This window comes from Heptranchias perlo, chromosome 34 (genome assembly GCF_035084215.1).
Source record: "Heptranchias perlo isolate sHepPer1 chromosome 34, sHepPer1.hap1, whole genome shotgun sequence".
NCBI lineage: Eukaryota > Metazoa > Chordata > Chondrichthyes > Hexanchiformes > Hexanchidae > Heptranchias > Heptranchias perlo.
The window spans coordinates 18,094,148-18,118,661 of NC_090358.1; the positions used below are offsets into that span (position 1 = coordinate 18,094,148).

At 39.5% G+C, this 24,514-nt stretch overlaps 1 protein-coding gene across 4 annotated transcripts in view; it reads right to left on the minus strand.

The window, feature by feature from the left end:
* The window catches only part of LOC137301857 (protein unc-13 homolog C-like), a 514,180-nt gene that overhangs the window by 391,591 nt on the left and 98,075 nt on the right, over positions 1 to 24,514 (minus strand). For 2 of the 4 annotated variants that reach the window (XM_067971544.1, XM_067971543.1), the window contains exons 10-11: positions 17,649 to 17,951; positions 2,776 to 2,839 (exon numbers count right to left, since the gene is read on the minus strand). In XM_067971544.1, the coding sequence (XP_067827645.1) occupies positions 2,776 to 2,839; positions 17,649 to 17,951 (367 nt within the window). The remainder of the gene's footprint in view (positions 1 to 2,775; positions 2,840 to 17,648; positions 17,952 to 24,514) is intronic. The other 2 variants (XM_067971546.1, XM_067971545.1) reach the window with 1 other exon arrangement.

Genomic DNA, 24,514 nt, shown 5'->3' on the forward strand with positions numbered 1-24,514 from the left:
TATAACCGGACAATGAAAAATACATACCTGAATGCCTGTAAAAGCAAATATCTTTCCAATTTTCATAAAACAAAACCACCTAAATTTCATACTAATAAACTTATTGGTTTCATGTTTTAAATAAAGTTAAATGTTTTGCATTGTTTCCCTACATTTATATTTTTGATTTCCTAAATTTAGTTTTATTTTATAATAGAAAAAAAATTGATGAAAAATATATTCAATTTTAAATCTTCTTTTAAACTACCATGTAATTTTACCAATAAGAAGTAATACTGCTAGAGAATGACACAAGTATGAAGAGATCTGCATCTAGCCTGGACTTTTACAAAAGCAATGTACAGACACGGTTTGTGCTGCTTATTATGCTGTCCAGCTTCCCAAATACGTGTGTAATTTTTAAATAATTAATAAAAAAAAGGAATGTTAGGTGGGGAAGCTTGTTCCCTTTTGAGAGCACAGATGTCCCAACGCTGATATTTAAAACTCTACAGTGAGAGAGAATGCCTTGAGTCTACACCCTCGCAATGTAATAATGGATACAATAGAAATAGTTGTCCATTAAGGCAATGCAAACCAGAAGTGTAATTAGGGTAGTGTGTTGGTACAGCAAATTGGGGGTCCCAACATCCAGTGCCACATAGTTTTATGGCACTGATTTAAGTCCACGATGGCCCCACAGTGACTTTCCGATCTAAGTCTTGCCATTATTATGAGGGAGGCATTGAATGGAAGTCAGGCTCAAGGGCATCGGTGAAGGGGGCAGGTAAGGAAAGTAAAAGACAAATCAACCTGGACCATTTACAGACCAGAATTGGCATAAGTTTGAGAACAGGGTTCCTGCCCATCTTCTCAACCAGCCAATGGTGCTCAATGGGAGGGAGTCTAAAGTCAAGAAAATTACATTTTAAATGGGTAGGAAAAAAATATTAAAAATTCAAAAATTTTTAATTGCTGACAATAAAAAGCAGAAAAGACATGTTTCCCAACATACGTGTAAAATTTCCTTCTCCTGAAGCAAATAATGGGCCAGAAATCGCTCCCAAAATAATGGAGGAGCTCAAAAGCGCTCTCAGTTTTTAGAGGTGAATTGAAGGAGCAAGTTCCCAAGTTTGCACATGCGCAATAAAATGTGGAAATTCGGAACTTGCTCCTAGTGGTTCGCTGGCAACATGACAGCTTCGAATTAAAGGGACATCGCACGCTGCAATCAGAGAATAACTGATAAAACGCCAGCCTGCCCAACTGGAAAGTAACTAATTATGCCTTAAAAATACCAGGTCTAAACTAAGTTTTAAAAGTGTGGTTAGTCTTAATGACTGCCAAATAACTAAAAATTAACATTTTAAAATGTGGAGTCTCATATTACTCCTTATTTTGATAGTTTTTGGTCATTATGTAAAAAAATTAAATTAAAAAATTAAACATTTTTTTTTACTTTTCCTTTCTGTCTCTAATTTAATTCAATTATTTCTTTGACCTTCTACAAAAAAAAATTAAAATTTTTATTTACAATGACACCCAGAATACTAACTTTAAATGAATTAAATCTGCTTGCCTGCTTGAGCAATGCAGCCTGAATCTGTGGACGTGAATTCTCTTCCTGACAGATTTTGTGGGAGTGTCTTCTCCTCTCACAGACGTTTCCAGCCTTGCGGCAACTCACGTTGCGCAGAGGCTGGGTTGATAGCGCACATTTTGTTTAAAGTTCAAAATTCAAGCAATTAGACGCCACAGAGCCCGCAGTAAGTATCTTCATTAATTAAATTTGCAGGAGCTGAGGTGAGTGTTGCCTCGCCGCTCTGTGCGATTTCTGGCCCAATATTAGGTGTAGTAAATGATTTATACAGTTTTATGCTGGGATAGAGGACAGAAAATGTATTGCAGGTCTATGCTTTAACAATCTCCCCCTATTTCAGCATAAAAGTCTACCAGAACAGTTATGATTGGTATTACAAGGGAACCGATTGGCAAAGATATAACCCTTTCTTATTACATAAAAGCATAAAGATGCCAAAACTCTCCAAATAAAGATTGGAAACAACGGATTTCAGGGAATGAGTTCATGTAATGCAATCTCGGGATTCAGAAAATATTTCAAAACTATTTGACTTTCACTCTCATCATTTATGATGCCATCTGATCTCTTAGTTTACAACCTCTAATTCACCACCAGTTATCCATTATATTTGATATGCTTAAAATCAGAAAAATCGCATTGGTTAAAATCGCAAGTTGCTTCATATTGCAAGATTTATTGGGGGTAATTTTCAACTTACCATCAGAGAGTAAAACCAGTGTTGCGAGTCAGGCACCTGTTACAGAAACCGCCCAATCTTCCTTTTCAAAGGCAGTTCCTATAACAGACACACGACCCACAAGGCCAGTTTTACCCACCAGCGATAAAGTGAAAATTCCCCCCTAGAAACATTGTTTCCCTGTCAAAATTGGTGTAAAATGAAAATAAAACTAGATTGCAAATCCATCCCAACCTAACTATACAAACTTACCACTGCACATTATAAACTTCTCTTCATTGTTCATTAAACGTTTGTTTACTAGAATAAGTTTTATACTTCTGTTAAAATTTTATCAGCTAACTTTCTCCCCCATAAGAGAGTCCCATGATTATATCCTAACGACAGTAAGGCGTTGTTTTATCTAATTTCATATATTACTGTTTTATTTTTACATTCAATCTTAATCATTCTCAGATAAGTTCCAAGAGTTTCAAACATGCTGCAATTAAAGGATTTCAAAGATTTTCAGTCTTACTTTTTCAATGACTCTTTTCCATCTTGATCTTGAAATGCTGTTGGTACAAACCACCTCTTCATTACTGAAAGACAATTATTTTTTTTCTATTACAAGAATTATTTGTAGTAGTTTTAGAAACAAAATCTAAATATTGATATTACTTAAGTAATATGATCAAGTAATCAATTAGCAAAATTATTCATCACCATGTTAAGAACAAGATTCTGTATTATTCCGATCATATCTCCAAATGCCAGTTATACATTTGATAGGAAACATCTGTAAGTAATCTGTAATACCAAAATACAAACTTTTATTCTTAAAATTTTGAAATTTATTAGATTTCTAACTACGATGAGGGAAGTCTTGAAAAATTGGTTTTTTTTCATTAGAACAACATGGAGGACAATATGACAGAAGTGTTTAAAATTATGAAAGAATGGGATGGGTAGATAAAAGCAGAGTGTTTCTGGAAGTTACTGGGTCTGGAACGAAACAAGATAAGAGACTTAGAACAGAGAGCAAGAGAAACTTCTGTACACAGAGGGTTGTAAAGCTGTGGACTTAGTGGTTGAGGCAGAAACTACTTCAACATTCAAGATTAGATTGGATAGGTTGACAAAGGAAAAAGGGATGAAGGGATATGAGAACACTGAGTAAATCTGATTAGCACTGTTTGCTCACGTGGAGAGTAAAAGTTGCTGCAGAGATTAGTTGGGCCAAAAGGCTTGTTTCTGTGTCATAACTTCTATGTATTGTCTACATCTGAATAAAAATATGGTGTTCTTTTAAAAGCAGAGAGATCAGACAGCAAGTTAAGACCAAGGCAAATGTGAGAATCCTATAGCCATGGTTGATGTTCTTGATGAAAACCCAATACACTTTGATAAAGAGCTGAACGTTGAAAATTTTGCTACTCAACTGTGTGGTTACAGAGATTTACGGTGAGGACTATTTTCACAAAGTTTTCTGAATCTCAACCTACTTTTCTGTCATGTTGGAAAATGTTTGCTCTGAATCTAGGGAAGAGAGTGAGAAGCTTTTGATCCAAGCAAGGAGGAGGCAGGAATTTAGAAGAATGTTTCAGGGTGAAAAGATTTTTAGTTCAGAGATAATGATCTTGGCTTATATGAGGAACAAAGCATCAAGAGGTTTAGATTAAAACGGGTACAACTGGTCAGGATTGGACCAGTGCTTCTGTAAATCCCACTCCTCATGCTACAGCACCACAGGTCACAGTTGCTCCAATCTGCTTGCTCGTTTTGCCATGGGGTCTTTTCAAGCTGCTGGCAATATTTTATTGTCACTGAATAAAGCAAAATGTCAAACTGTATACATGAAGTAATCAAAGTTAAGATGGCACATTTTTCAAGCTTCAAAGATTTTTCCCAAAACAAAACCTATTATTATGAAGGCAGCAGAAACTATATGGACATCCAATAGACTGCACGTGGCTGACTGCCACAAGAATATTAAGTGCTTAATATCAATTCTGCTCACATAATATTATGCTGAGTCTAGCTAAGTTCCTTGCTTCTAGATATGATTCTGTCATTATTAATAATCAATGAGCACCAGCATTATTCAACGAGAATAAATGACGACAAGATAGCTGTTGGGAGATAAAGTGCACACATTAAAATGATCTCATGACACCTATAGACACCTCACAAAATTAACCTGAACATAATTACCACCATAAACATAAAATGGCAAGATTACTGAGAGTGCATTTGGATTGTTGAAACAAAGGTAGAGATATCTTCATTGTGTAACCCGATAAAGGGATGCAAAATATTTGTAGTTTGCTGCATACTGCATCATCTTACTGAGTACTGCAACTCTAAATTAATGCGGAATGGATGTATGTCATAGAAAGGAGCAGTATATCTTCAACAGCTTGTTCCGGGTGCAATACCCTGACTGACTAAAGAGATGTACAACCAAACCTTTCAGGCCAATGTTCTAATCTAGTAAAGTTGATGAACTGTCCATCTTGGTAGTGTTTATTGTTCGAGTAATATGACATTGCTCATAACAATGCCAGCTAAAGGTGTTTATAATGACACCAATATTTATCTGCAATGTTGAATTTCCCCAACACAATGGAAAAAGGGTGCCGGATCTCCACCGCCTTTACACCGCCCTGGGAATTCCACAGCTTCCCCCAAAGGGGATCGGGGAGTGGCGTGAATGCACCTACAACAAGTGCAGGCATGTAAATGAGACTGGGGGTCACGGTCCTCCTGCCTCATTTTCCTGAAGGTTCACCAGAAGAGCGCCAAGACATGTGGACAACCAAAGAAGCACCTCGTCTCTTCATCCTCACATCAGAGTATCTGAGATAGGCGGGCAGCAAGGTGAACAATTAAGTGGCTTTTTATTTCCCCAAAGAAAGCCAACAGATTCTCAGGCTTATGGACTTCTGGCTGCTGTTCTTAGGCCCCAGAGCCAGCAGCTATCTTCGCGACAGCAGACCACTAAGGCTTGATTTCCATCCCCAATCTGAGCACAGGTCCCTGCCAGGGGTGAGCAGTGCCATGGGCACATTGGGACCTAGCAAATGACCTGAACCCACAAATCCAGACGGGTGAAGGTCACATCATGAGCAGCACACTTGGGAGGAAACTACGCCAGATTATTGCCCAGTTGCAGCGTGGGGAAACGGGAGAGGGGCCCTTAGTACTTATAATAACTATAATAACACAGAACTGCGATCATGTAAACAATAACAATGTCAAAAACCTGTACAGAAGAGAAATAACTTCTTTCTGCATAGTTTTGTGTTGTACAAACCTTAAAATGGCTGAATCAAAAAATGAGAAACAAATTGAAGATTATTATTTAACGATTCTGTATACTTTTAAACATTTCAGTGGTATGCCATACTGTGCGCATTATGTAAGTAAGTCTGCACTGGATGATTTGAGTACTTTTTACAAGTTGTTTCAAGCACTTTGAGAGCAGGTTTTCCTGATGGCTGAGTTCTAAAAGCACAACCTCATGAGACTGAGACACGTACATAAGGTAGGCTCAAGGCTCAATTCCCAGTCTCTGTTGGGCAGTAGTTGAGGCACTACTATGGATCTCAGTGCCCCTGAACTAGGGAGGCAAAATTTGAATCCTGATCGCTATTAAGTAACTCTTACTAGAAATTGCAGAAATGATTGTTGGGCGAGGACAAGATTAGTCCCCACAGTCAGATAGCCTGATGAGGATGAGTGGTGGACATTAAAATCCGGTGGGAAAGTTTGCACGGCTTTTACAGAACCTGCCTGATTTTCCTGCCATTGATTTCAACGAACACGAGGTCAGGCAAGTTCCATTACCGGCGTGTGACCACCAGGTCGCCCCGACCAGTCGATTCTAATGCCCAGAAAATTGTAAATTCGAACATCCACCCCACACGTCTAGGTTCAAACTTGAAGAACTTCAGGAGAAAAGAAGGAAAAGAAACCAATAGAGGCAAGTGATTTCAGAAACACAACCATTAACTCTCCCAGCTATTACATGAAAATTGAGGTGTTTTTATTTCCTCCAACTTATAATAACCCACCATTTTATAATAAATGGACGCTGAAATACTATAACTCAAACACTTTGGTAATCAGACATCAGCCTTTCAACAAACTGTATGGGTTTAATGCATGTAAATAACATAAAAATTGCCATCACTAATAAATGCAGCAAGTTCCAGCCTGACTAAAAGTAAAGGAATCATGAAATACTGCCTTCTCAACGCAAGATAATGTGGATCTGGAATGGTTGGAAAATGTGTGATCTGGGCTAAGGGCTATATTCGGTATCAGACACACAAATCTTAAAAGTTACTCTTTTGACAGGAAACAATTGATTTACAACCAAGACAGTGGTTCCAGAAAATTGCACAAATATTAGCATTTACATCAAACAGCTAAATCTACTGGAAACTAAAGTGGAGCAACTAAAAAAAAAATTAAAATATCAAAAATCTTTTATGCCAAATTAATTTTGGGGGTTTGCCTGAAGCAATACATTTTCTATCTCTACAACTGCCTACCTTTCCTCCAAATTCAATCTCTTGCTATAATCACAATAATTGAGGCCGCTCACATAGTTTGGTGTCACGTATCTGGAGGGCTGAAAAAGCTTTGCAGAACCTTCTCTCAAGAGAACACACACATTTGAGCACAGTATATAATGGAACATAGTTGTCAGTCTTGGCTCAGTGGTAGCAATGGTTGCCTCTTAGTCAGAAGGTTGTGGGCTCAAGTCCCACTCCAGAGAAGGCTGCCACTTCAATGCAGTACTGACAGAGTGCTGCATTGTCGGAGGTGCCATCTTTGGAATGAGACGTTAAACTGAGGCCCTGTCTCCCCTCTCCAGTGGGAGGGGAGACAGGGCCTCCCTGGTATCCTGGCCAATATTTATCCCTCAAGCAACAAAGCTAAAAAACTATTTATCTGGTCATTATCTTATTGTTATTTGTGGGATCTTGCTGTATGCAAATTGGCTGCTGCATTTCCTGCATTACAACAGTAATTACACTTCAAAAAATACTTCATGGTCTGTAAAGCACCTATGAATGAAATGAAGTTGTGAAAGGTGCTATATAAATGCAAATTCTTTTCTTTAATTTGCAATTATCCCAATGGAAGAAATTAAATTGAAGAGCTAAATGGCTTTTTCTTAATTTAATTTTCTAAACTGAACTCTGAAAGTTAGAGTACAGTTGCCAAGTTTACATGGTAGTACAGCAAAAACCTAAATATTTAAAGTCTGACATCTGGAAGTTACTCTGAGCGATGCTATCGCACAAAAGCGAGGAACTTAACACAAATTCCTCAGTCTGCAATTTTAAGGGGCGTTAACTCATTTATTATTAAATGGGTAAATGGCTCCATGAGTACAAAGAGAGAAGAATTTGCATGAAAACAACGTAATCCCTGACTTTTATTGTACTATAAGCCTGAGAGCGACGATTACATGTGAAATGTAAACATAGCCAGATATTCAAAGTCCCGTTTTTCAGCTCACTCTCAAAGATCCTGCCCAATTTCAATATTTGGAGTAGACTTATCCTAAACTAGTTGCTGCAAAATTCAATCAAGCAATTGAAAGATAAAAATCAGTTTCTTGATCTCAATCTTAATAAAAGTGACTGAGGAGTGTGAATGGCTCTATATAAATCAAAATCAATTGTTTCTTCCTTTACAATTGTGAAGTGGGGCCACCTGCAAGTCCAAATATTTTTGTATCTAGTTTTGATTCCTTGGAGGCCTTGATGGTTGAAAAATGGATGTCTTTCCTAATCTTTGCTCTGAATTAGTACTAAGCACTTCCAGGTTAGGTGCTGCATAGGTTCGATAGAAAGTTAATCTCCAACTTTTCTTCCCCAACAAAGTGCCTTATTCTCAACCTCAGAATAGCACCAGTGTGAATTTCCCCATCAGTCATCATTATGACTTCCCCGAGTCAGATTGCCTGTTTGGTAAGAGTTGAGCGCACTTTCACGTTGCTTGCTCTCACCATAGGGGACTAATTTGAAACTGCCAAAATAATTTCATATAGAAACCTTAGTGGAGAAAACTTCCATTCTTTCAAAAATATTGGAAAGACTCAGCAAGTAAGACAGCATCTGCAGAGAGAGAAACAGAGTTAACGTTTCAAGTCGATGTCCTTTCATCAGAGCTGGTAGATGTTAGAGAGGAACGGCTTTTAAGTAAGTACACAGCCAGGGGAAAGGGAGGCAGGAAAAGAACAAGAGTGAAAGATCGGTAATAGGTTGGAGGGCACGAGTGATTAAGTGACACTGAAACGTTAACTCTGCTTCTCTTCTCACAGAGGCTGCCTGATCAGCATTTTCTGTTTTTATTTCGCTTTTGATTAATTCTTTCAAAGTAGCCTTCATTTTAAGCCAAGTCCCAGAAGTAAACTTAAAGGGCCGAAACTTGCTGTGACCGGCATAGCAAGGCTGTCCGTACATCCTGGGGACAAAGACTATGAAAATACTTACCTCGTGGTCTCAGGGACCACTTGCTCCATTTTAAGTTTTTTCTCAATTCAGCGCACCTTCCTTTGTACCAATAGACTCTGTGGGAATGGAAGCCACGCCCACAGAATCTGTCACGAAGAGAAGTCACGCCCCCAAACAGGCAAGTAAAACTCATTCATTCAAAGTGAACATGTCTATGTTAGTGTAAATACAAATTTAACATGCCTTATTATAAAAAGCCAAGCAAATGATTTAATTTAATGAAAGTTACGGAAGTTAAAAAAAATTAAAAATTAAAAAAAAATTATAATTAAAAAATATTAAGAGTAATTTGACATTCCACATTTTTAAAATGTAATTTTTTGTTTTTTCTCAGTCATTAACAGTCATGGCGCTTTTAAAAAGTAGTGTAGGGCTAGTATTTTCCAGCATACCTTTTGGTGGCGTAAGTATCTTTGTTTCAGCTGGGCAAGTTTACAAATGTTTCCTGATTTTATTGATTAAATTATTGGCATAATTTGTAACTGTCAAACCGCCGGCGAACCAATGGGAGCAAATTTGCGATTTCGGGGTTTTACTGCCCATGTGCACATTCACGAACTTACACAATCGATTCACTGGCGGTTGGAGAGAACGCCATTTTGGTGAGGAATTTCTAGCCCACTGTGCTCTTTATTCTGTTATACGGACATTTATCAAAACCATGGATATTCCCTATTGATATTTTCACTGTAAGCTACAATTTGTTTTTATTAATTATGATTTTACTTAATTTTTTTCAGGCACTTGCTTCAGCTATCAAACAGACAATGCCAAAATGTCTTGTCATAGCATTAAACCTCCTGGGATGAGAGGGTTGTCCCATGAGGAGAGATTGAGTAGAATGGACCTATACTCTCTGGAGTTTAGAAGAATAAGAGGTTATCTCATTGAAACATATGAGATTCTGAGGGGGCTTGACAGGGTAGAAGCTGAGAGGTTGGGGATCGGGCGGGAAAGTGGAGATGAGGTCGAAGGGGTCATATGGCCTACTCCTGCTCCTATTTCTTATGCTCTTAATTTCTAGCCTTGATATTTCCCATTCCATTATTTGTTGCCTTACATATGGCTTGCAGTAGACAATCTGCACACATAATGTGATTTAAATGGAAGTATCTGATGAACTGTAAGTGAAACACTTGGTACACTATTTGTCCAGAGTTGTGGCTTAAGTGGACTCTGTTTATATGCAGCAGAGACCAAGTGTTGGTAAGAAGAGAGATAATCCTCAATAAACTTCACTTCAAGCTGTATTTACCAGGAAATTGTTTTTTGTGATGCTTACAAATGGAATGAAGAGCTCTGTGGAAACTCATTTCACTTGTGACCTTTTATAACAATCAGTGAGAGTTCACCTCATCAATCTAAGATGGATTTGAATTCAGGTCCCAGAGCTGAAAGTACAGAGTTCTAACCAATTAAACCTTCAATTCCCCAAGAGGAATAAAAAAAAAATTGCAGATTAGATTAACTTACTCATTATTTATTCATTCTCTTCTTTATTCCTACAGTCAGTATTTAGAAAGAAAGAAGAACTTGCATTTATATGATGCCTTTCACACCCTCAAATACCCAAAGTGCTTCGCAGCCAACGAATTACTTTTTTGAAGTAACTAGTATTTAAGTACTGTTATTTAAGCAAATGCACACAGCATGGTCCCGTGAACAGCAATGAGATAAATGGCCAGTTAATCTGTTTGAGGGATAAATGTTGGCCAGGACACCAGAAGACCCCTGCTTCTCTTCCAATAGTGCCATGGGATACACCTAAACAGTCAGATGGGGCCTCGGTTTAACGTTTCATGCTGTCAAGCTGCAGTAATGATGCTTTTGATCACGTTCTCTCCTACTGTCTAAATAGCCATGACTCACATTAGGAAACAGCTTCCAGTATCCCCTCATCAAACTAGCCATTTTTCCGGTGTAAGCTGAGAACAGTGTTGTCCAATACATTATCTGCTAGCCTCATGTAGATAATTGGGAATCCAGATGTAGCTAATTGCACAGCATATGCATGTGTACTTTAACCTTTTTGAGTGTTTGTTGGTAAAATGGTAAGACAAAAAGCAGAATAAGTGTTTTTTTTTAAATCACTGTGAGCGCTTTACTTCCTTGGTTGCTGAATGGTGGCAAGATGTTTGTTCGGTAAATACACACATGTTGAGTACATTCACCTGTATTGTGTGAGTGTATGCAAGGCATTTTCTACTAAAATTAGTACATGCGGCTAAAACATTGTCGCCGTGTCCTCACCTGTCTCTAGTCAGCAATTTCTGTTGGACAACACTGGTCTAGACAATAAGTCTTGACAGACTATTCAGTTATGTGTGAGGCCGTCGCACCCAAGTCTGATCTTGTCCTTAGCTGACTTTCCATGAGAGGTCACCGAACAGTGAGGACAGTAATCAGGAGTGAGAACCCTGGCTGATGTTTCCTCACTGGTACCTTGCCCAAGCACAGTTTTTCATGTATGGATCTGAATGTCGTGTGTCAAGTATTTTCCTCTGGCATCAGGTGTGCAACTACAACAGATACAACTGGATAGTGACCCAGGAGTAGGGTCATTGGATGTCTTCCCCCTCTTCCAAGGATACTGAAGCTAACTGTAGCATCCCTACTGCTACTCCAGTTTAAATCGACCAATGTAATGCAATCCAGGAATCAAACTGAGGACCTTGTATTCTGCATGGTTCAGTGCCATAACATGCTGCACATTTAATTGCTGAAACTAGTGCTTACTACTTTTAATTAAACATATACTTGTGCATCTTCCCAATAGCATGAGTCAGTACCTTCAGGAAAGGACGGGTAAGTGAGCTGAGGAATCATCAGGAAATTTGAGTCAAGAAAAAAATTCTTGTGTAGAAGGTGACATGATTATAGATAAGAATTTACCATAATCGTAATTCAAATACCCAAGTCTGTATAAATATAAAGCTGCAATGCAAAAAGAGAAAAATGATTACTTTTAATGGACGTCGACAGTTTAAGACCAAAATACAGCAAAGATAGAATAAATTGCTTCCGAGGCCTTAATGAAATCTCTTTCAGCATTTATGCAGATTACAGCTGTGAAGCAACGGACGTTTGCGCTGTACACTGTATGAAGTTATCCCATTGAAGCCACTTGAACACACAACAAAATAACAAAAAGCTGATGAAATTTCAAAGGAACCTGATTAGGATCCCTGCTGGTGATAACAGTTGTTAGTGTCTTTAATCAGGCTACTGTAATTAGAATGTCTAAGGGAGGGTGGTGAGGGGAGTTGACTAAGTTACATGCAAATGCCAAATATTCTGAAGGGATAAATATTGTTCCAATAAAATAGGAGGTTAAACCTGTTTCCAAACATCAAGCACAGCCCCACTAGCCTCCTTCTTAAGAAGGACAGAATCATGGATCCACAATCCTGGATTTAAGATATAGCTGTTGAATACAAATTTGCTGAGAACATCTCACAAGTTTGAGGCCTAGTATTATTTCCTTCAAATATTTGACTCCACAAAAAGGTGCATAATGATTTTTGCAGACTCATGAATACAAAACTCAAACAACAAACTCAAAAATAGCAAGCTAAACCGCAGGCTGTAACCAAGGGCAAAAACCGGAGGTTTGATTTCCTCAGGCAATATAAATATCAGATAATGACTAATGGGAGTCGGTTTCTCATCTTACGGATTCAAATTGGAAAAAGTTTTAAAAGTTGAAATACCTGAGCAAACACGTTCATAGTTGTAATCTGCATAATTGCTGCTTATGGTAACCCAACATCACTATAAAATATACCAAAACTTTTAAAATGAAAATAGGAAACACTGGGATTATGCAGTCGGTCAATATGCATCTTTGAAGAGAGAAGGCGAGTCGATGTATTGAGTACGGCCCTTCTTCAGAATGGAAAACTGATGGATAAGCAAGCATTTTACCAGAATTAGGAGAGAGAACTTTCAACTTTGGATCCCACTGTTAATGTACCAATGTACCAATGTCTCCTTGACAGCACGCCCAGAATCATTCAGAAGAACATCCAACAATTCAATTGCCAGTATCAGAGGTTCAACGTCAGTATCTGAGCATGAAGTAGGGGTACATGCCACACAGATAGCAGCTGAGATAACAGGAAGCGCTCATAATGGAATGTACATTAAACAGAAAAGGATATTTACAGAGCGCATTTAGTCCAGCAGAGGTAGAGCAAGAGCATCTGGCTAATGTTACTGTTCTGTATCATCATAGAGCATTTACAGGCTAACATCACAAAAAACTGACCTGTCAGATTACTATGCCATCCTCTCGTAAATGTTTGAAAGTGGAACTAAGCTGGAGAACACAAATTACGCTAATAACAGTAAACATATTTACTTGCTTGCACTTTGCACACGATATGATTCCTGATAGAGCTTCATTAACCATTCATTTCTACAATCATGTCATCACATTCTTCACTTGTATCCCCATGACATAGCTAACCTCAGTGCAGCTCTTTATTAACCATGCACAATGGAAGATTCACTAATATATTAAAAATTGTATAATAGTGCACATTTCATGTTTGTCACACTGGCTGAAACTTAAAAAAGACAAATTCATAACTCATGGAATCTACCAACCCTGAAATTCAACCAATTAAGTAACTCAGTAGCATTTCAAAATCCTTTCAGCGACTATTGTTTTCCCTCAGTAACTGAAATGTTTAATGCCAGAGTCTGGGTATGAGTAATGATCAGAATATCCCAGGACACACGAGTATAATTTTGTCAGTGCAGATGGAAGCATGCCTTCATCATGCTGTAACAGGATTTTTGATTTTTTTTTTTGTTTTTCCCAATGATGAGAAAATGAGCCAGAGAATGAATTTTGGAAGTTTTTTTCAGGCAACAACACAGATGTAAACAGTTATTAAATTTACTTCAGAGAGAAAACTTAGCTCAGAGAAAAAGAGACAAAAAGTGAGTGATTACACCAACTGCACTTTGAAAAATCCTAAATTATTGTAAACAGAATTGAATTTTTTCAGTACAAATGTCAAATGAATTTAAACTTCATATGTGACCCTCAAGGTTCCATGATATGCAGCCATGCACCCCAAACATCAACAGCATTAGAGTTCATTTGTTTTTTCAAATGATTTGAAAACAAGCTGAAAGATGAATTTGGGAAGTGTCTTGGAGTGAAAGTTTGGCATCAAAACGGATTGCAACTTTTTTTACACTTCAGAGTCTAGTTCTGAGAGTTCTAGACAATAGACAAAAGTGGATGGCGCATAGCAGAAGGCCAAATGTGCACTCCCATTGCCAGTAGCGGCTAATTTAGCACAAGCCAGGCATTAAATCTTGGACCGTTCTGGTCAGTCTGACTCTATGCCGCAGCATGCATTGCATTAACCCACAGACCAAACATCAGAGCAGGAGATCTTCATAATCTTTTCTCCCCGAAAACATGCAATTGCTCATGAATTTACTTCTCTGTTTGAAATATTCTCACTATCTTTTTTTCCTGGATGACTAAATTCTTTTCCTTTCTATAATGCTTTCCTTACTTGTTTAAATAATTGCTGATTACCTTTAATAATTATTTTTTATAAATATTTGCTATGATGCACGTGCCATAATTGCCACAAAAGTGGTTGCATTTTGAGTTTTTGAGCTTAGATTACATTCACATGGGTATGGGATCAACAACTCAGTTAAGGAAGTAACATGGGGATAGTACTTCTCTCTTGACTCAGAGGATAAAGGCACAGTTGTGGTACTGAGCTATGTAAACCAGGGTAGCTGTAGGTTTAATCTGTGTTGAGTTTGCTAATCTTAGCTGAACAGCAACAAGTGCACTTTTAATTAAACCCACTATTCCTGGTGTAGGGTAAAGGTAAAAAAAGATAGCCATTTCCATTGCTGCTTGCAAACCAATGATACCAGCTGAAAAAGGTGTGGGAACAGGTTAGGTTCAGTTGTGATGTCACTTTAGTCGAATAGCCTCTCAACGCTTTTCTTTTCCATTCATGGGATGTGGGCATCACTGGCAATACCAGCATTTATTGCCCATCCCTAATTGCCCTTGAGAAGGTGGTGGTGAGTCACCTTCTTGGACCGCTGCAGTCCGTGTGGTGAAGGTTCTCCCACAGTGCTGTTAGATAGGGAGTTCCAGGATTTTGACCCAGCGACGATGAAGGAACGGCGATATATTTCCAAGTCAGGACATTGTGTGACTTGGAGGGGAACGTGCAGATGGTGTTGTTCCCATGCGCCTGTTGCCCTTGTCCATCTAGGTGGTAGAGGTCATGGGTTTGGGAGGTGCTGTCGAAGAAGCCGTGGCGAGTTGCTGCAGTGCATCTTGTAGATGGTACACGCTGCAGTCATGGTGCGCCGGTGGTGAAGGGAGTGAATGTTTAAGGTGTGTGGATGGGGTGCCATTCAAGTGGGCTGCTTTGTCCTGGATGGTGTCCTCATCCAGACAAGTAGCGAATATTCCATCACACCCCTGACTTGTGCCTTGTAGATGATGGAAAGGCTTTGGGGAGCCAGGAGGTGAGTCACTCGCCGCAGAATACCCAGCCTCTGACCTGCTCTTGTAGCCACAGTATTTATGTGGCTGGTCCAGTTACGTCAATGGTAACTTATTATCTAGGTTCATATATGGAGATGATCACTTGAGTGAAGAACTTGAGGACTGTCTGAACAGTACCACAATAGAAGAGGTCCCTTTTTTTTTTAACTCTCTCAAAAGGCAAATATCTTGTTATAGGATTATGTTTTCCTAGCTCATTTTAGAATAGATCGGTAGGAGCTACAACAAAAACAACATGGGAAATAAACCAAAACAGGACTTTGCTGTACCAAAATTATCTCTGGATTACTCACAAAGTTTATTGAACACACGCTAAATGCAATGATTTTAGGTTACCATAAATTGATAAAGAGGGAGAAAATAGAATGAGAGTAAACTCGCAAGAAATATAAAAACAGATTGTAAGAGCTTCTACAAGTATTTAAAAAGGAAGATAGTAACGAAAGTAAACATGTGTCCCTTAGAGGCTGAGACAGGAGAAATTATAATGCGGAATAAGGAAATGGCAGAGACATTAAACAAATATTTTGTATCTGTCTTCGCAGCAGAGGACACAAAAAATACCAGAAATAGTGGGAATCAAGGGTCTAACAAGAGTGAAGAACTTAAAGCAATTAATATTAGTAAAGAAAAGGTACTGGAGAAATTAATGGGACTAAAAGCCGCTAAATCCCCTGGACCTGATGGCCTACATCCTAGGGTTCTAAAAGGAGTGGATGCATTGGTTTTGACCTTCCAAAATTCCCTAGATACTAGTGGATTCAAAGGTAGCAAATGTAGCCCTGCTATTCAAAAGGGAGAGAAAACAGGGAACTGCAGGAAAAATGCTGGAATCCATTACTAAGGACATAGTAACGGGACACTTAGAAAATCATAATATGATTAGGCAGAGTCAACATTGTTTTTTGAAAGGGAAATGGTGTTTGACAATCTATTAGAGTTTTTTGAGGATGTAACTAGCAGGGTAGATAAAGGGGCACCTTATCGAATGCCTTTTCAAAAGGCATTCGATGAGGTGCCACACAAAAGATTGTTACACAAGGTAAGAGCTCATGGGATTGGGGGTAATATATTAACATGGTGAGATGATTGGTTAACAGAGAGAAAACAGAGTAGGAATAAATGGGTCATTTTCAGGTTGGCAGGCTGTAACTAGTGGGGTGCCGCAAGGATCAGTGCTGGGGCCTCAGCTACTTACAATCTATATTAATGACTTGGATGAAGGATCCGAGTGTAACGTATCCAAGTTTGCTGACGATACAAAGCTAGGTGGGAAAGTAAGTTTTGAGGAGGACACAAAGAGTCTGCAAAAGGATTATAGAGAGGTTAAGTGAATGGGCAAGAAGGTGGCAGATAAAGCATAGTGTGGGGGAATGAGAGGTTATTCACTTTGGTAGGAAGAATAGAAAAACAGATTTTTTTAAATGGTGAGAAACTATTAAATATTGGTGTTGAGAGAGATTTGGGTGTCCTTGTACATGAAACACAGAAGGTTAACATGCAGGTACAGCAAGCAATTAGAAAGGCAAATGGTGTGTTGGCCTTTATTGCAAGGGGGTTGGAGTACAAGAATAAGGAAGCCTTGCTTCAATTATATAAGGCTCTGGTGAGATCACACCTGGACTACTGTGTACAGTTTTAGTCTTCTTATCTAAGGAAGGATAAACTTACCTTAGAGGCAGTGCAATGAAGGCTCACTAGATTGATTCCTAGGATGAGAGGGTTGTCCTCTGAGAAGAGGTTGAGTAGAATGGGCCTGTACTCTCTGGAGTTTAGAAGAATGAGAGGTGATCTCAATGAAACATATAAGATTCTTAAAGGGCTTGACAGGATAGACGCTGAGAGGCTGTTTCCCCTGGCTGGAGAATCTAGAACTAGGGGACATAGTCTCAGGATAAGGGATCGGCCATTTATGACTGAGGTGAGGAGGAATTTCTTCACTCAGAGGGTTGTGAATCTTTGGAATTCTCTACCCCAGAGGGCTGTGGATGCTGAGTCGTTGATTATATTCAAGGCTGAGATCGATAGAGTTTTGGTCTCTAAGGGAATCAAGAAATATGGAGATCGGGCGGGACAGTCGAGTTGAGGTCAAAGATCAGCCATGATCTTATTGAATAGCGCAGCAGGCTTGAAGGGCCTACTCCTGGTCCTATTTTTTATGTTCCCAAATAAAATGGTAGGCTTTTATTGCAAACAAAGCATAAATAACAATTAATGGGAGAAAAGCAAATTGGTGTGAAAAACAGGATTGATGGAGGTAAATCAAATTTGTTTTCTTAGTGTTATAATACTGCCTGTAAGTATACATACATGTTATCTTCTCTTTCAGGAGTACGGTTACAGGATCCATCAGGCTCCACCTCCATTTTCAGATTGTCCTGGGAAACGCAGCTGCAGTTAGAATTGCATTGACTACAGCACGTGCTATTCTCTTGGTCACTGGGCTGCCTTTGTGAATTCTGTTGGTAGCTGTACACCGTGGAGCGGGATTCACAATCACTCGCCACGGTAGAGTCATGTACAGCATCACTCTCGCTTCCTTCAGAGTAACTTGGCAGAGAATTGCTGTGACTGGGGGCTGTAGATGGGTGTTGCCTGCTTTCCACTGATCCACTGCAGAAATCACAAATAAATCTTCCACATCATATTTAACATAACGTATTCTGCAAATATTTTGCCTTCCTACAAACAAACTTTTCTTTTCATGCAAAGTGCAGTAGAACAAATAAACAAAAGAATATGTCAATTCCCACTCGGTCTAAAGACCACAATGTTTTTCATCATCTTAACTTCAGCACGAAGAAGGTAATGGGGACCAAATTAGTTGTTTATCATTTACAATCAAGTTACTGAAAAGTTGAGAATTTATAAATTTTCGCTGAGCAGTTTGATACACTTTAATGTAAAATGTGAATTACAAAATATATAGTTCACCTTCTATTTAGTGCAGCTTTGAAAGCCATCCAAGATGTTTAAAAAAGGATGTTTATAGTCGCTTTGTTACTGAGAAAGTCGTAAACAATTTGGAGTAAGTCACATGACATGTAACAAGGCACAATTAAACATTTAATTATAAAACTTAATTATAATATTAAATTTGACACATCAGAGACAGAATGAACAATTGTTTTTCAGACTGATGGGAAGTGAGCAGTGGTGTCCGTCAGGGGTCATATTAGGACCAATGCTCTTTTTGATATATATTAATGACCTGGACTTGGGTATACAGCAGATAACATGAAACTCTGAAATGTAGTAAACTGTGAGGAGGATAGTAACAGACTTCAGGAGGACACAGACAGACTGGTGAAATGGGCCGACACATGGCAGATGAATTTTAACGCGGAGAAGTGTGAAGTGATACATTTTGGTAGAAAGAATGAAGAGAAGCAATATAAACTAAATGGTACAATTTTAAAGGGGGTTCAGGAACAGAGAGACCTGGGGGTGTACGTACTCAAGTATTTGAAGATGGGCAGGACAAGTTGAAAAGGCTGTTAAAAAGGCATGCAGGATCCTTGGCTTTATAAATAGATGCATAGAGTACAAAAGCAAGGAAGTGATGCCAAACCTTTATAAAACACTGGTTAGGCCCCAGCTGGAGTATTGTGATGAATTCTGGGCACCACACTTTAGGAAGGATGTCTTGGCCTCAGGGAGGGTGCAGACGAGATTTACTAGAATGGTACCAGGGATGAAAGACTTCAGTTACCTGGAGAGACTAGATGGGCCGAATGGCCTCCTTCTGTGCTGTAAATTTTCTATGTTTCTATGTAAACTGGGGTGGTTCTCCTTAGATCAGAGAAGGTTAAGGGGAAATTTGAGCAAGATGTTCAAAATCATGAATGGTTTTGATAGAGTAAATGTGGAGAAACTGTTCCCATTGGCAGAAGGGTCAGAAACCAGAGGACACAGATTTAAGGTAATTGGCAAAAGAACGAGGCGACATGAGGAAAACAATTTTTATGCAGTGAATTATGATGATCTGGAATCCACTGCCTGAAAGGGTAGTAGAAGCAGATTCAATAATAACTTTCAAAAGGGAATTGGATAAAGATTTGAAGGGGAAAAAATTGTAGGGCTGTGGGGAAAGAGCAGGGGAGTGGGACTAATTGGATAGCTCCTTCAAAGAGCCGGCACAGGCACAATGGGCCAAATGGCCTCCTTCTATGCTGTATCATTCTGTGATTCTATGAGGTCAAAAGATCCTTGATTTACTCTTTTCCTTTCAAATACCACAAACTGAAGTGTGAAAGCACATAACACACAGCTCAATTTTTTAATAAAAGCACTCTGATTTAAGTCCAGTTCTTTGCAACAGAAATCCCTAACAGCAGCCCCTGATACATTGCTCAAAAAAATCACTGTATAGTGCAGACTAGGAGAATCCAGTCTTAATCTCTATGTTCAAAGGTAACTTATCTCAACCCACTCCTAGCCTCTAAGATCCTTACTTTTGTGTCACCAATCACCTTGCAAATCCAAATCCCCTTCCAAACAATGAAATCTTGCCTCTTGTTCAGGACTTCTTATTTTAAAACTATTGGCCCACCAACCTAGCAACTAACTGTGCCATCAAAACAGAAAAAAAAAGATGATGAATAGAAGGATCCATATAATTTACAAGAGACAGCTTTGCAACAGACCTTGAGAATTGACTGCTGGAGGACCAGAAAAAAGCAACTTGTTTTTGTTCAATAAACTTGCACTTAGCAGTTCCAAAAATGAATTTGCAGGGGTCATGAGTAGAGATAAGGTTGGCTTGGGATAAGATGCTCAAGATGCCAGGTGCGATAAGGAGCATTGTTACTTGAGCCGGTAGAATGGCAGGTGAGGCGGAACCACAAAGTAACAAAACGTAAACATTCCACTTTGAAATTTGTTTAAAGCCCTGACAAGCTCTTTGAATGGCCAGTCCTGCTGTCAATAACAAAAGTTTGTGGCCTTTCTAGAAAACATTATGTGCATTTTTAACAGATGCACAGTGCTATCAATTTAAAGTTAAAACCAAAACAAAAATATTCCAGAGAGAAGGTGAACTGATTAACTGTGGGAGTTTGAGTAGTGTACGTGACAAAAAAAGGCCGCTTTAATAAACATAAATTGTATACAAAATCAGTCCCTTGTACGTTAATAATTTCCCTTGAAGACATCCAAAATACATGGCTTATCTTGTTTTGAAGCTTTCAATACAGAAAAAATTTCAGTTACCTCACAAGCCTCCAGGTTGTACCATGAGTGAAGGGCCAGGGCTCACAAACAGCAAGTCCTGGAACACTCTGTGAACGCTCATTAGATTCAGAAGGGAAGGATCTTTCATTTTCACTCTAGAGCCAAAATGAAAAGGGGAAGGGCTTGATATGATTGGCAGGGATTGTGGCCAATCAGGAGGAACCAATGCATTTACAGAAGAAATGATCAACAAAGCCGAATCCAAATAATTGAAGCTCCAGCCAAAAATAACAGTGACAATAATATCAATGACAACAAAACTTGACTTTATACAGCGCCTTAATTGTAGTAAAATGTTTGAAAACACTTCATAGGAATGTAATCAGACAAAAATTGACACCAAGCCAAGAAAGGAGATATTAAGGGTGGGGTGACTAAAAGAGGTTGGTTTTAAGGAAGATCTTAAATGAAGAGAAAGATGGAGCGCTTTAGAGAGGGAATGCCAGAGCCTACGGCCAGATGGCTGATGACATAGCCGCCAATGGTAGAGCGAAGGGTGTGGGGAATGCGCAAGAGGCCAGAGTTGTAGAGCTGGAGGAGATTACAGAGATAGGGAGTGGCAAGGCCATGGAGGGATTTGAACACCAAGATGAGAATTTCAAATTTGAGGCATTGCTGGACTGGAAGCCAATATAGGTCAGCGAGCACAAGGATGATGGGTGAGAGTGACTTGATGTGGGTTAGAATACGAGCAGCAGAGTTTTAGATGAGCTCAAGGTTATGGAGGGTGGAGGATGGGAGGCCAGCCAGGAGAGAATTGGTATGGTCGAGTCTGGAGGTAACAGAAGCATGGATGTCGGGCAAGCAGGCTGTCGACACAGAGGAAGTGGAGGGGTCTCGAGAGAGAGAGTTGGTGGTGAGGTATATGTATGAGATTTTAATGAAGGTACAAGAAAAACCTTGTCATCTGATAGGCAATCCCTCTCTCACCTCTAACCTCTCTCATTCCCCATTGCAAACCTTTCTATTCCTTAATCAATGCTGTTCTGAATTTTCTTCTCCTGTTCCTTGAAGGCTCAAAATATGCTCGACACAATCCTCTTCCTCCCTACATCATTGTAAACAATTTTACAACACCAAGTTATAGTCCAACGATTTTATTTGAAATCTACAAGCTTTCGGAGGCTTCCTCCTTCCTCAGGTAAATTTACCTGAGGAAGGAGGAAGCCTCCGAAAGCTTGTAGATTTCAAATAAAATCGTTGGACTATAACTTGGTGTTGTAAAATTGTTTACAATTGTCAACCCCAGTCCATCACCGGCATCTCCACATCATGCCTCCCTACATCATCACTGTGTTGAAATGAAGTCTTATGATGTTGCCTCCTACTCTAAATCATTCTTTCCCAGGACCTCCAAAATGATCAAAGTCCTTTGTTCCTCAATCGTCCTCTAAGAATCGCACGGTTTATAAATCCCAAGCTCAGTATCGCAATAAACACTTTGAGTTACCTAATCTCTTTTACTCTTTTTAACCAGGTTTTGTCCAGGTCTTGGCCCTTCACCTTGTTTACTCAAAGGCTTTTTTTTTGTGTTTTTATTGCTGGACTATTACCTCAGTGAAATTAAAGTAATATTTCATGCAGGTTTTACTTCGAAAAGATTGGTGCAACCAGAAAAGAGAAGCTATGTGTGGGGTAAATTGTGGGGTAAGAACAGACACATGGACTGACAAATGCTAAATTGAATGCTGGCAGAAAGGATTAACGTCCCAGGATGAGTGACAGATGCACACACACAAAAGTAACTAGAGATACTGTGGGAGGAGAGATAAACATGGCAGAAAGTGTATTTGAAAGCTAATCTGAGCAGCAATGCTATTCTAAATAAAGTATTTTCAAATGAAAAATGAAAGTGGGATATGTATTTTGATAAAAAATATCTGCATACACAAAAATATATATATATATCTACATAAGTAGGTATTTAAAATAAAGGGCAATAGTACCTAAACTTAAAACCTTAACAGCAACTAACACTATTTTAACAAAAGTAAAAGAAACATAAGAAATAGGAGCAGAAGCAGACCATACGTCCCCTCGAGCCTGCTCCACCATTCATTAAGATCATGGCTGATCTTAGACCTCAAAACCACTTTCCCGCCTGATCCACATATCCCTTGATTCTCTTAGAGTCCAAAATCCTATCGATCTTAGTCTAGAATATACTCAACGACTGAGCATCCACAGCCCTCTGGGGTAGAGAATTCCAAAGATTCACAATCCTCCGAGAGAAGAAATTTTTCCTCATCTCAGTCCCAAATGTCTGACCCCTTATCCTGAGACTATGTCCCCTAGTCCTAGACTCTCCAGCCAGGGGAAACATCCTCTCAGTATCTACTGTGTCAAGCCCTTTCAGAATCTTATATGTTTCAATGAGATCACATCTCATTCTTCTAAACTCCAGAGAGTATAAGCCCATTCTACTCAATCTCTCCTCACAGGACATCCCTCTCAACCCAGGAATCAATCCAGTGAACCTTCTTTGCACCACCTCTAAGGCAATTATATCCTTCCTTAGGTAAGGTAACAAAAACTGCACACAGTACTCCAGGTGTGGTCTCACCAGGGCCCTATATAATTGAAGCAACATTTCCTTACTCATGTACTCCAACCCCCTTGCAAGTAACATTAGAGCCAGGCAATGACCATCTCCAACAAGAGAGAGTCTAACCACCTCCCCTTGACATTCAAAAACATTACCATCGCCGAATCCCCCACCATCAACAGCCTGGGGGTCACCATTGACCAGAAACTTAACTGGACCAGCCACATAAATACTGTGGCTACAAGAGCAGGTCAGAGGCTGGGTATTCTGCGGTGAGTGACTCACCTCCTGACTCCCCAAAGCCTTTCCATCATCTACAAGGCACAAGTCAGGAGTGTGATGGAATACTCTCCACTTGCCTGGATGAGTGCAGCTCCAACAACGTTCAAGAAGCTCAACACCATCCAGGACAAAGCAGCCCGCTTGATTGGCACCCCATCCACCACCCTAAACATTCACTCCCTTCACCACTGGTGCACAGTGGCTGCAGTGTGTACCATCCACAGGATGCACTGCAGCAACTCGCCAAGGCTTCTTCGACAGCACCTCCCAAACCCGTGACCTCTACCACCTAGAAGGACAAGGGCAGCAGGCACATGGGAACAACACCACCTGCACATTCCCCACCAAGTCACACACCATCCCGACTTGGAAATATATCGCCGTTCCTTCATCGTCGCTGGGTTAAAATCCTGGAACTCCCTTCCTAACAGCACTGTGGGAGAACCTTCACCACACGGACTGAAGCGGTTCAAGAAGGCGGCTCACCACCACCTTCTCAAGGGCAATTAGGGATGGGCAATAAATGCTGGCCTTGCCAGCGATGCCCACATCCCATGAACGAATCAAAAAAAATAAAGGCTAACATACCATTTGCCTTCCTAATTGCTTGCTGTACCCGCATGTTAACTTTCTGTGTTTCGTGTACAAGGACACCCAAATCTCTCTGAACACCAACATTTAATAGCTTTTCACCATTTAAAAAATATTCCATTTTTCTATTTTTTTACCAAAGTGAATAACCTCACATTTCCCCACATTATACTCCATCTGCCACCTTCTTGCCCACTCACTTAACCTGTCGATATCCATTTGCAGACTCTTGGCGTCCTCCTCACAGCTTACTTTCCCACCTAGCTTTGTATTGTCAGCAAACTTGGATACATTACACTTCGTTCCTTCATCTATGTCATTAATATAGATTGTAAATAGCCGACACATAAGTATCAGGTTTTTTTTAAATTATGCCAGCTTAGTCATGACTACTCAGCAATTAACATATTGCTGAAGTGAACTGAGCAGCGTACAGTCCCATGAGAAGCACATTCCACATGGGACTGTTACAAGGAACCAGTGGGACCTTCAGTACTCTGCAACCTTATATTACATTAGTTGGTTG